The 12763-nt window shown below is 42.7% G+C and overlaps 1 protein-coding gene across 1 annotated transcript in view; it reads right to left on the reverse strand.

Moving 5' to 3' along the window:
* The window catches only part of LOC102186027 (spermatogenesis- and oogenesis-specific basic helix-loop-helix-containing protein 2), a 38649-nt gene extending 26640 nt beyond the window's left edge, over positions 1-12009 (reverse strand). Inside the window, exon 1 of the mRNA XM_018056309.1 lies at positions 11548-12009. Within this exon, the coding sequence (XP_017911798.1) occupies positions 11548-12009 (462 nt within the window). The remainder of the gene's footprint in view (positions 1-11547) is intronic.

The raw sequence follows: 12763 nt of genomic DNA on the forward strand, positions 1-12763 counted from the left end.
AAATAGAATTTCCATCTTCACCTTTCATTTCTGTACTTTATTCTATACAGACATTAAATACAACCCAGTTAAAATGTCAAAGAACAGCATTAATGAATAAGCTAAACTTCTCTTAATAGTTCAAATGTCATATATATGTATTATATAAGTATGTATGTATGTAAATTTGGGGGGACTTCATTCTGATGCATTGATCTATTTGCCTATTCCTGGTTAATAGCACACTAATTACTAGCTCTTTATGTTTTATATTTGCTAGAGCATAAGGTTGCCTCTTTACTATTTTTCTATTTTGTCCTTAGATATTTTCTCACAATGTTTCTTCCTACAGAATTTTATCATCAGCTTGTCAAGTTCCATAAGGAGTCCTGTTAAAATTTTGATTAAGGTTGGCATTTATTCTTAAGATTAATTAGGGACTATCATTATGGTATTACATCTCCCTATTTAGGAAGTATGACTCAGAGAAATCCGGTCTTATGTTGTTCATTTTTCTTGTTGTTATTGCTCAGTGGCTAAGTCATGTCTGACTCTGCAACCCCACGGACTACAGCACGCCAAGATTTCCGGTCCTTCACCATCTCTCAGTTTGCTCAAACTCATGTTCGTTGAGTCGGTGATGCCATCTAACCATCTCATCTTCTAGGACAGTATTCTCCTGGATTCAGTCTCTTCCTACATCAGTGTCTTATCCAATGAGTCGGCTCATCACACCAGATGGTCAAAATACCGGAGCTTCAGTTTTCTAGTTATCTTCACATAGATTTTTCAAGTGTCTTCACACATTGATTCCTAGATTTTTCAAGATTTCAGAATCAACGTAAAAGAGATACATGTTCTCACTATACTTCCTGATTGATTATCCTGACAGAGAGAAGCACTATCAATTTCTGTATAAGGAATTTGCTTCAAGTACTTAAAGGTACTCTCCATTTAGTTCCAATATTTTTTAGCCGATTCTTCGATTTCCTTGATAGGTTATCATATAGTCTTTAAAAATGACATCTTTATCCCTGTCTCCAGAATTTATGTCTTTTACTTACTGATCTTAAAGCATGGCTAGGACATTCAAAGGGCTTTCCAGGTGGCTTTCCAGGCGGCAGTGGTAAGGAACCTGCCTGCCAATGCAGGAGACATAAAAGATGTGGGTTTGATCTCTGGATTGGGAAGATCCCCTGGAGGGCATGGCAACCCACTCCAGTATTCTTGCCTGGAGAATCCCATGGACAAAGGAGCCAAGAGGGCTCCAGTCCATAGGACTGCAAAGAGTTGGACACAACTGAAGCGACTTAACACTCACACACAGGACATTCAAAACAACAGTAAATAGCAGGAGTGAACTGAGCATGCTTGTCTTGTTCCTGACTTTCTATAATGGGAATATTTCAAATGTTTTTACCACTACTGAAGGTCAATACCCTTTGCCAAGTTAAATAGTTCTCTATTTGGAGGCTAAGAATTTTAAATAGGAAATGGGTGCTAAAATTTATCAACAGCTTTTTCAGTATCAACATGATTGTATTTTTTTCTCCTGTCATCCATTAGTGAATTACATTAATAGATTTCCTAATGTCGAGTCATCATTGAATTACTGGGATAAACCTATGCTTAATGCAAACAGATTCCTTTATTTTAGATTTTTGAATCTATGTTCATACGTAAAACTGGATATAATTTTGTTTTATGGTACTGACTTATCTGGCTTGGGTATCAAGGTTATGCCAGCCTTGAAGAAATAGAAAGCTTCAAAACTATTCCATGGTCTTGAATGTTTTATAAAAGAAGAAATTATCACTTTAAAGTTTGGGTAAAACTTGTCTGTGAAATCTCGGCTTGAAGTCACTTTATAAAGTTAAGTTTTAGACTGCCTTTCTTGTTCCTTACTGCTTACTAGTAAAATAAGTGTTATTTTAAACACCTATATAACGAAGTTATTGTCAGGTGGTTAGTGGTTTTCTTCTTTTTTTAATTTTGGGGGCTATTGACTCATTTCTTGTTTCAGTGCATTGTCATCAGTGGATGTACCCAACATGACTTCTTTTAAGAACTGGTTGGTATTTTCTCTGTGACTTAATATACGATGCTTAATGTTACATGGATAGCAGCAGCAGCAGCAATGTTACATGGATACTTGAAAAAGACTGCATATTTCCGTTGGGCATATAGTCTTTACATAGCTTTCAGATTAAACTTGTTCATTGCTGTCTCATTTACTTTAGGTCTATTTGATTTTTCAGTTTATGAAGCAGATGTATAAATTGTCCCTCTCTAAATATGGTTTGTCAATTCATCGATTTCTATGGACTCTGTGTATAACTATGGATTAGGTACATAAAAGTTCCTAATAATTTCATATATTCATACAAATACATAACTGTAATACTTCATATATACTATATACTGATCTATAATGTTTATTCAGTATGTATTAACATATAACTATCATATATTGCTAACTATATTGAGAATAAACTATATATAAAATATATCTATTTGTTTAATGCTTTTCATCTGAAATTTTATTTTTTTCTGATATTCAGCAGTTAGTTTTTTGCACCCCTTATTTTGAGGCTTTCCTTATCATTTTGATTTTGTATGAATTTTGCAAGTAACATATATTTGAATTTTTGTTTTTTCCATCAGATTTGTTTATATATAATTACTAAGTTTTTAATAAGTAATTACACTAACGGCACTAGTTAATGAACATTAATTAAGGTAATCAATACAATGTAATTAATTAACTGACTTTAACTGTGAAACATTTATAACTTAACATGAAATGGTCTTATTCATTTGTTATCTCAGGTTTTCCATTCACTATAAGTTTGTTTCTCTTTCCCCAAGCTTTCTGTTAGGCTGAGCAAATTTTCCTTTTCCCTCCTGTTGCTCCTACAATGTTAAGAGTTAAAACTTCTTATTTATGTTCTTTGGTGGCATTAGGGCTCACAATTCAATGCTAGTTTTCTAATCAAAATACTCTAACAAGTTAGAATCTCTTTATCTCTGAACTCTGAAGATACTGGGTCATTGCCTTCTTGCATCCAGAGTTGCTAATGAAAAGAAAAGGCTGCCTTGTTTTTCTTTTAGTGCTTTCCTCTCATGCTGTGGACTCTGATCATTTTCTAGGATGTGTCTGGGTATGGGCCTTACTCAGCTCCCTTGGCACTCAATGGATCTTCAGCTCTAGAAAGTTCCTTCTATTATTTCTTTGGTCATTTCCTCCTGTTGTCTCTGTCCTTAGGAACAGTCTGTTAGATGCTGGGCATCCTAAATTGATCTTTCATGTCTCAGCTTCTGAGAGACTTAAGTTTATTGTTCATATTAGTAGCTCAAGCTTTAGTCCTATTTTAAAGATTTTTACCAGATTTAATGTGAATTGTTCATTTCTAATATTTTTTTCCTTTGATAATTGATCATAGTCTGAAATATTTAGGATATGATATCCCCTCTAAAGATACAAATTATAAATTTTAAAAGTTTTTCCTACCATCTTTATCACCTATACCTGGAACAGCTGTCTGCCATTCTTGGTTATCCAAACATAAATATGAATCAAGGACTCAGTTGAAACAGTGTGAGCAGTTTTCTCTGAAGGTGAGGTGGTCTGCTTCCCCAGTTACTATTTCTTTTAAAGGAACCACCGACTGTGGGTTTGATATGAGTGGGAGGGATGGTGGAAGAAAGGCTGGACAGCAACGAGACTGGGACTGGCTATATGTCTAAATAAAGGCGGGCTTTACTCTAAAAACCAAGCACTTTGTTTTTTTTTCCCCTCCGGGGTAGAGAGAGCTGGCTTTCCTTCCATTCTTGTCAGCTGTAGACATCTGGAAACTACCAATACCAGGAGCCCATGACTCAGATAGAATTCATTTTCTTTAGAAAAAGCAGTGCCTGGGTTTGGCTCTTGGCTTGTAAGCCCCATGTTCTGGCTGTAGTAGGAATGAAGGGGGAGAGTCCCGAGTAAAGAACTCCAGGGTCCCAGTTGGCCCAGGGTTCTGCAGACGGCTAATTCTTTACCAGGGAAGTGCCCTTGGGCCCATTTCATGTTCCTTTCTGCAAACATTAGGCCTGGACTGTCACTAGAATTGTTTTACCTGGGCTTTATTTCTCTTCTCCATGTCTTTTAAGGTGTGGGGTTTTTTTCTACTTTTGTTTTAGTAGCAACTTGATTCCATCTGCTTTCTAAATTTCAAGCTTTCCTGCAGATTTTTTTTTTTTTTAATGTTCAGATCCTCTTCAAATCAAGATCCCATTAAGGACAAAGCACTGCATTTGGTTGTTATTAATATATGTCTGAGCCACAGTCAGCTCCCAGTCTTGTTTTTGCTGACTATAGAGCTTCTCCATCTTTGGGTGCAAAGAATATAATCAATCTGATTCTGGTGTTGACCATCTGGTGATGTCCATGTGTAGAGTCTTCCCTTGTGTTGTTGGAAGAGGGTGTTTGCTATGACCAGTGAGTTCTCTTGGCAAAACTCTGTTAGCCTTTTCCCTGCTTCATTCTGTACTCTAAGGCCAAATTTGCCCGTTACTCCAGGTATTTCTTGACTTCCTACTTTTGCATTCCAGTACCCCACAATGAAAAGGACATCTTTTTTGGGTGTTAGTTCTAGAAGGCCTTGTAGGTCTTCACAGAACCATCCAACTTCAGCTTATTCAGCATTATTACTGTGATATTGAATGGTTTGCCTTGGAAATGAACAGAGATCATTCTGTCATTTTTGAGATTGTATCAAAGTACTGCATTTTGGACTCTCTTGTTGACTATGAGGGCTACTCCATTTCTTCTAAGGGATTCTTGCCCACAGTAGTAGATATAATGCTCATCTGAGTTAAATTCATCTATTCCAGTCCATTTTAGTTTGCTGATTCCAAAATGTCAACATTCACTCTTGCCATCTCCTGTTCGACCACTTTCAATTAGCCTTGATTCATGTATCTTACCTGTCCTGGTGGCTCAGATGGCAAAGTGTCCGCCTACAATGTGGGAGACCCAGGTTCGATCCCTGGGTAGGGAAGATCCCTGGAGAAGGAAATGGCAACCTACTCCAGTATTCTTGCCTGGAAAATCCCATAGACAGAGAAGCCTGATAGGCTATAGTCCATGGGGCCGCAAAGAGTCAGACACGACTGAGTGACTTCACTTCACTTCACTTCATGTACCTTACATTCCAGGTTCCTATGCAATACTGTTCTTCACAGCATTGGACTTTACTTCCATCACCAGTCACATCCATAACTGGGTGTTGTTTTTGCTTTGGTTCCATCTCTTCATTCTTTCTGGAGTTCTCCACTGATCTCCAATAGCATATTGGGCACCTACTGACCTGAGGACTTCATTTTTCAGTGTCATATCTTTTTGCCTTTTCATATTGCTCATGGGGTTCTCAAGGCAAGAATACTGAAGTGGTTTGCCATTCCCTTCTCCAGTGGACCACGTTTTGTCAGAACTCTCCACCATGACCCATCCATCTTGGGTGGCCCTACATTGCATGGCTTATAGTTTCACTGAGTTAGACAAGGCTGTGGTCCATGTGATCACATTGGTTAGTTTTCTGTGATTGTGGTTTTCAGTGTGTCTGCTCTCTGATGGAGAAGGATAAGAGGCTTATGGAAGCTTCTTGATGGGAAAGACTGACCGAGGGGGAAACTGGGTCTTGTTCTGATGGGTGGGGCCACCCACAGTAAATCTTTAATCCAATTTTCAGCTGAAGGGTGGGTCTGTGTTCCCTCCCAGTTATTTGAAGTGAAGAAGTGAAGTCACTCAGTCTTGTCTCTTTGAGACCCCATGGACTGTAGCCCACCAAGCTCCATGGGATTTTCCAGGCAAGGATACTGGAGTGGGGTTGCCATTTCCTTCTCCAGGGGATCTTCCCAACCCGGGGATCGAAACTGGGTCTCCTGTGTTATTTGACCTGAGGCCAAACTATGGTGGAGGTAATGAAGATAATGGCGACCTCTTTCAAAAGGTCCCATGCAGGCAGTGCTATATACTCAGTGCCCCCAACCCTGCAGCAGGCCAGCACCCTCCCACGCTTCCACCAGAGACTCCTGGACACTCACGGGCAAGCTTGGGTCAAAATTCTCCAAGCCAGGCTTTAAAAGTACATGAACTGTGAACTTCCAGATGTTCAAGCTGGATTTAGAAAAGCCAGAGGAACCACAGATCAAATTGCCAACATCCGTTAGATCATCAAAAAAGCAAGAGAATACCAAAAAAGGTATATCTCTGCTTTATTGACTACACCAAAACCTTTGTGTAGATCACAACAAAATGTGGAAAACTCTTCAAGAGATGGGAATACCAGACCACCTGACCTGCCTCCTGAGAAATCTGCATGCAGGTCAAGAAGCAACAGTTAAGAAGCAACAGTTAGAACTGGACATGGAACAACAGACTGGTTCCAAATTGGGAAAGGAGTAGGTCAAGGATGCATACTGTCACTCTGCTTATTTAACTTATATGCAGGGTACATCATGAGAAATGCCAGGCTGCATGAAGCACAAACTGGATCAAGATTGCCGGAGAAATATCAATAACCTCAGATATGCAGATGACACCACACTTATGGCAGAAAACAAAGAACTAAAGGGCGTCTTGACGAAAGTGAAAGAAAGTGAAAAAGTTGACTTAAAACTCAACATTCAGAAAACTAAGATCATGGCATCCAGCCCCATCACTCCATGGCAAATAGATGGGGAAACAGTGGAAACAGTGACAGACTTTTGGGGTGGGGGTGGGGGGGTCCGAAATCACTGCATATGGTGATTGCAGCCATGAAATTAAAAGATGCTTGCTCCTTGGAAGAAAAGTTATGACCAATCTAGACAGCTTATTAAAAAGCAGAGACATTACTTTGCTGACAAAGGTCCATCTCGTCAAAGCTATGGTTTTTCCAGTAGTCATGTATGGATGTGAGAGTTGAACTATAAAGAAAGCGGAGTGCTGAAGAATTGATGCTTTTAAACTGTGGTGTTGGAGAAGACTCTTGGGAGTCCCTTGGACTTCAAGGAGATCGAACCAGTCAATCCTAAAGGAAATCAGTCCTGAATATTCATTGGAAGGACTGATGCTGAAGGTAAAGCTCCAATCCTATGGCCACCTGATACAAAGAACTGACTCCTTGGAAAAGACCCTGATGCTGGCAAAGACTGCAGGCTGGAAGAGAATGGGACAACAGAGGTCGAGACGGTTGGATGGCATCACCGACTTGAAGGACATGAGTTTAAGCAAGCTCTGGGAGTTGGTGATGGACAGGGAAGACTGCCATGCTGCAGTTCATGGGGTCACAAAGAGTCAGACACTACTGAGCAACTGAACTGAAATGAACTGAATATATGTCTCCATGGACTTCTAATTTAGAATACCACCTCTGCTTTTTTTTGTCTTTTCAATATTTACTTGCTAAAGGTATCAGCACACTGTTAAGCAACTCTTGCCAGGTAGACTGGGGAGGCCGGAATGTCGATAGGTGTGCTTAATTGATCATCATGAGCCAATTCCATTCTCCTGCCCCACTCTATTTTAAACAGAGTAACAATTCAATATTATTATTTGATATTAGGCCTTTCATAGCCTAACATCAACTCATGTCACCAGCTTCATGTCCTCCTACATTCTAAGAAGATAGCATTAACACTCTTAAGTGAATTCTGAAATCTGGAATTTCTACAGTAGAGAGTATCAGGACCCTTTTAGAGTGTTTCCTTTTAATTTTGTCAACATTCTTCATTTCCATTAATACTTGGAGGAAGTGGGACTCTAAGCCACCATGATGCTTTTGAGTGAAGAGTATTTGTGAATCTCCACTGGGACACAGGGTTTCTTTTACACCATCACAATCCCTTGTGAACCAAATGCCAAGCAGTGGAACAATCATTAACAAGGGGTCCTAAAATGAGTAACTAGATTATCGTTTTTCAATTAACTAGGTTAACTGAAGCAACCTATGAATGTCCAAAAGTAAGTGCCTGCTACATATGGGGTGACCATTTAATTTACCTTCCAAACTGACACTCATGAGAACAAAGGGGGCGCTATTAATTATACTAAAAAACACATATCAACTAGGATGTCCTGGGCTATGAACCACTTGCAGACCTTTCTAGTAGTAAAGTTTCTTTTCTCCTTTAAGACCTCCTGCCACTTTTATTGTATTTGCTTAAATATAGCTGATGTCCAAGTATTCTCACCATTGGTATTTCCTGAGTCCCTACTCCAGGGCAGATGCTGTGCTGGGAATTCAAGGTGAACAGACAGACCAGCTCTCTTACATCCTAGGAATCTTTTTTTTCTCTTTTCGCTATTAAGAAAGAATGGCTTTCAATCCTTGCAACACAGGGCAAATAGTGGAAGATCAGTTCTACTAAAGCTGTTACTGATCCTTTAAAAAAAAATTAGAGTATAACTGCTTTACAATGTTGTGTTAGTTTCTACTGTACAACAACGTGAGTCAGCTGTCTGCACACATATATCCCCTGCCTCTCGGTCCTCCCTCCCACCCCCCACCCCACCCCACTGGAGCACTGAGCTCAGCGCCCTGTGCTGTACAGCAGCTTCCCACTAGCTAGCTATTTCACACATGATAGTGTAAACAAGTCAGTGCTACTCTCTCAATTCATCCATGTTCTACTTCCCTCAATGTGTCCACAAATGGGTTGTCTGTGACCGCATCTCTATCCCAGCCCTGCAAATAGGTTCATCAGTACTATTTTCCCAGATTTCATATATATGTGTTAATATACAACATATTTTTTTTAATATCTTGATAGTTTGCAGCAAAGGCTTTCATAGTAGGTATAACAGCATCCATTGCCTTGTTCAGTCACTAACTAGCATCTCTGAGTAATATACCTATGCAGTCCTCATCTGGCCGGGAGGGTAATAATACTTAAATCACAGGATTGTTGTTAAGGAGAAATGTTTGTACAATGCCCTGCAGGTGGTAGTACTGCCCTATGATCCCAAGTAACACCAAATTTGAGCACATGGAACTCATCAAATCAAGGAGATGGGAAGGGGAGAGTAGAATTAGAAGGAAAATGTGTCTACATCAGGCAGTGAAAATAGCCCTAAACCAAACTGCTGTCTTCATTACTTAAGCCACAGGTAATGCAAGTTAAGTTTTGAACAATGTGTATCAGTTACTAATGTGAACCCTTTCTTGGTTAGCTCTAATGCTTCTCACTGCAATATTCTGCTCAAAGGCTCAGTTCTAAGTTATCTAGAATTCCTCAGCTAGTCTTGTGGAGAAAAGTGAAGAGCGAGGTTTGATGGGCAGAACCCAGGTACTGGGGCAAAACTGAGGAGAGGTAGAAAGAGATTCTGAAAGAGATGAGGAAGCAAAGTACCCCTCACGGGCCCTTCTGTAACCTGTAACAGGACACAGAGGGGCAGGAAATAAACCCGTACTGAGAAGAACCGATTCGCTCTCCTGCCAAAAGCTTCCATCTCTGCCCTACAAAATCAGCACATTCCTAAATCAGATCAGAATACTGCCCCACTGTCCCCAAGTAACTCATATTAATTGAAGAGCTTCTAATCAACTTAAATTTGAATATTTATACAGTTAAAAATATCTTGTTGATGGTGTAATATGAGCACAGGTGATGAGAAGAATCCACTGATAAGAATAAAAGGAAAATGAACAAAACGTTCTCGTATATTCAGCTCTGGAAAACTGCCTTTAGTACCTCTAAGATTTTCACCTGTGAGCATTACAACCTGAACTGATGCTGGGCTTCATTCGGTGGAATTTTTTTTTTTTCCTATCTGAATTGTTTACTGCACTCCTTTAACAAAAGCAATACATATTCATTGTGGGAGGTTGGAAAATTCAAAGAGAAAATAAAAAGCATTTAATTCCAGCACTCAGGGATAAACAGCTTGGTGTAGCTCCCTTAAGTGTGGGCAGTTTTTTACAATGCCACACCATCATCACCCACGCTCTTCATCCACTCTGATTACTGAGATCAGGGTAACATGCAGGGCACGCCAGTCTCTGCCATTTTTAAAACACTGGATTTCCATTTGCAATCTGTGGCAGGCTAAACCCTTAATTAGTAACAGCAGGTGCTGAAGTGCTTAAAGCAAATGGCTCCTGCATTTTAGTGAGCTGTTATTTATGTCACTCTTATCACTGGGAGCAGCGCTGACAATCAGCAGGAGCTGGGCGGGCTCATGCCCTGACTAGGGCGCTTGCTGGCCACCAGTTTCCCCAGAAGTCAGGGCTTTAAGCAGCTCTAGCTGGAGAAATCGGAGAAGGCAATGGCAACCCACTCCAGTACTCTTGCCTGGAAAATCCCATGGACGGAGTAGCCTGGTAGGCTGCAATCCATGGGGTCGCTAAGAGTCGGGCACGACTGAGCGACTTCACTTTCACTTTTCACTTTCATGCATTGGAGAAGGAAATGGCAACCCACGCCAGTGTTCTTGCCAGGAGAATCCCAGGACAGATAGTGGGCTGCCGTCTATGGGGTCGCACAGAGTCGGACACGACTGAAGCGACTTAGCAGCAGCAGCAGCTGGAGAAATGAGCAAGCTGCTCAAAGGGTGCAGTGGGGGCTTCGGGGTCTCTTAAGGTTGGAAAGCCACAATTATCTATGTACTAACTACTTGGGCATCAGATATTTTATTCAGAATTCCATTGTGTGCAGCTCTGCCAAATCACACACCCCCAAAATACTGTTTTTCCTGAGTTTAAATCTCTCTTTAGTTGCTAAGTCGTATCCGACTCTTTGCAACCCCATGGACTGTAGCCTGCCAGACAAGAATACTGGAATGGGTTGCCATTTCCTTCTCCAGAGGATCTTCCCGACCCAAGAATTGAACGCCGGTCTTCTGCATCGCAGGCAGATTCTTTACCGACTAGACTACGAGGGAAGTCTGATAGGTGCTTCCATTTTGAAAAAGTTACAAAAACCTCTTAAACACGGTCCACTTCCAAGTGGTAGTAATTCGGTTCAGAAAGCTTGTTCTCAAGGAGTGAAGAGACTGGAGTATGCATAACACTCTCAGGGGTACAAAACTCGACACCGCCCAGGTTTCCCTCTCACATTTATTAAGACGTGAAATAGAAGAGAGTCAACGGCAGACAGCCTTGCTTCCTAGGGTGGGGTGGGGTTTAGCTTATGCTTCCTTCCTGGTGGGCTGCTAATCGCCTTTCATTACTATCGAAAATGAGTCACAAAAATGATTCTGCATTTCTGCCGAGGATATGGTAAATGAGGTGCGCCCCCGGCCCAACCGAGGCCAGGGTAGGGGCAGATTTGTGAATAGGGTGGGAGGATGGTGGGAGGATGTTGGGAAGAGGGCAGCCGTCTTTTCCCACCAATGGCAACGGTCTCGACAGGCGTCAGCCGGTTTGGGGGTCGGGGGCGTGCAAGGACACTCCGGACACCCCGCCAGTGAGCAAAGTGAAAGAAAAAAGAAGGCACCCGAGTTGTGCAGACTAGAGACCTGAAGATAAAACTTTCCCGTATTCAAGATGGTGACTAAAAGTCTCCATATCCAAACTGAAACGTGTGGAATCAACTTTTGTATACAGGATTCAGGCGAAAACATAAAAACTGCCTTTCTCGTTTTATCTGGTCACTAGCCCAAGACGTCTCGCCCTTGGGTCGCCCCACCGGTGGTCCGGGGCCCCGAAAATGAGTGTGATGGGCGAGCGTCGAGAGCTCGAGGGGGTGACTCTGTGACGACAACACGGCCTGGTCCCCTTCCCTCCTCGGGCCTCCGCTCCTGAGGTGACCGAGCGCGTCCTCGACCTCGAGGTGGGCAGGAGCCGGCCGGGTTGCCAGGGAGGCGTCCTGGACTGGCTCGCGCCCCCCAAAGGCCCCCGGGCCGTCCCCGCGACGAGCTCGCCTGCACCCAGCGGGGCTGTACCGCCCGACGGGCCCCACGCCTGCCGGCGCGCCGTTATAAACGCAGCTGCCTCCCCTTCCTCCTAAGCCTCTTACCTGCCCTGGGGTTTGGCCGAACTCCGGGCCGGTAATTGAGGCCGCCATAGCCCGTTGCGCACGTGCGAGTCCTGGAGCAGCCTCACCGCGGGAGGAGCTTGGCAGCCAGCCTGCCTCGTCAGCCGCCTGCCCCGCGCCAATGGCTCTGGGCCCCCAGCGGCGGGGCGCCCGCCCCCGGCCCGCCCTTAAAGTGGCCCTGCCGCCCGTCCTGGCTCCAAGTCTCGGCAGGACCAGGTCGGGGCGGGGGGGTACTTCCGGGAAACCGGGGGGATGGCGATGGGCCGCCCCAAGGTACCCTGCGGGCCCTCAGAAGACCCTGTCACTAGGGCAGCCCACCAAAAGTTCCATTCCTTTTCCCTGGAACCTCACACAGCTCAGGCCTGGGGCAAGGACATGTCTAAAAAGTCTTCAGTGTCTTATGGAAATGCTTTCAAGTTTAAATATCAGGAATTAGCAAACTGGATTTTTCTTTTTCCAAGACCAAGGGATGGTGGATCCCTATACTATTCCAAGGATAGGGATGGTGAAGACTGACTATGGTGCTTTCTTTCCAAACTGCTAAGAAACGTCCTGTGAGTCAACAATATATCATCCTCGTTTCTCAAGCGAGAAATCTCCAGGTGGTGGCTGCTATGAAACCTGCTTTGTTCAGCCTTGCTAGATATTTTATTGAGATCCACTGAATGCCCCGACCCCTGAGGGATCCTTCCTCTTGTCTTTATAACTGTTATTGGTTTCTTTCATTGCTAAAAAGTTGGGGGTGGGGGGAATGTCACTTTGTATTTGGCTAGACCCTTGATCT

The sequence above is a fragment of the Capra hircus genome, chromosome 12 (genome assembly GCF_001704415.2).
Source record: "Capra hircus breed San Clemente chromosome 12, ASM170441v1, whole genome shotgun sequence".
NCBI lineage: Eukaryota > Metazoa > Chordata > Mammalia > Artiodactyla > Bovidae > Capra > Capra hircus.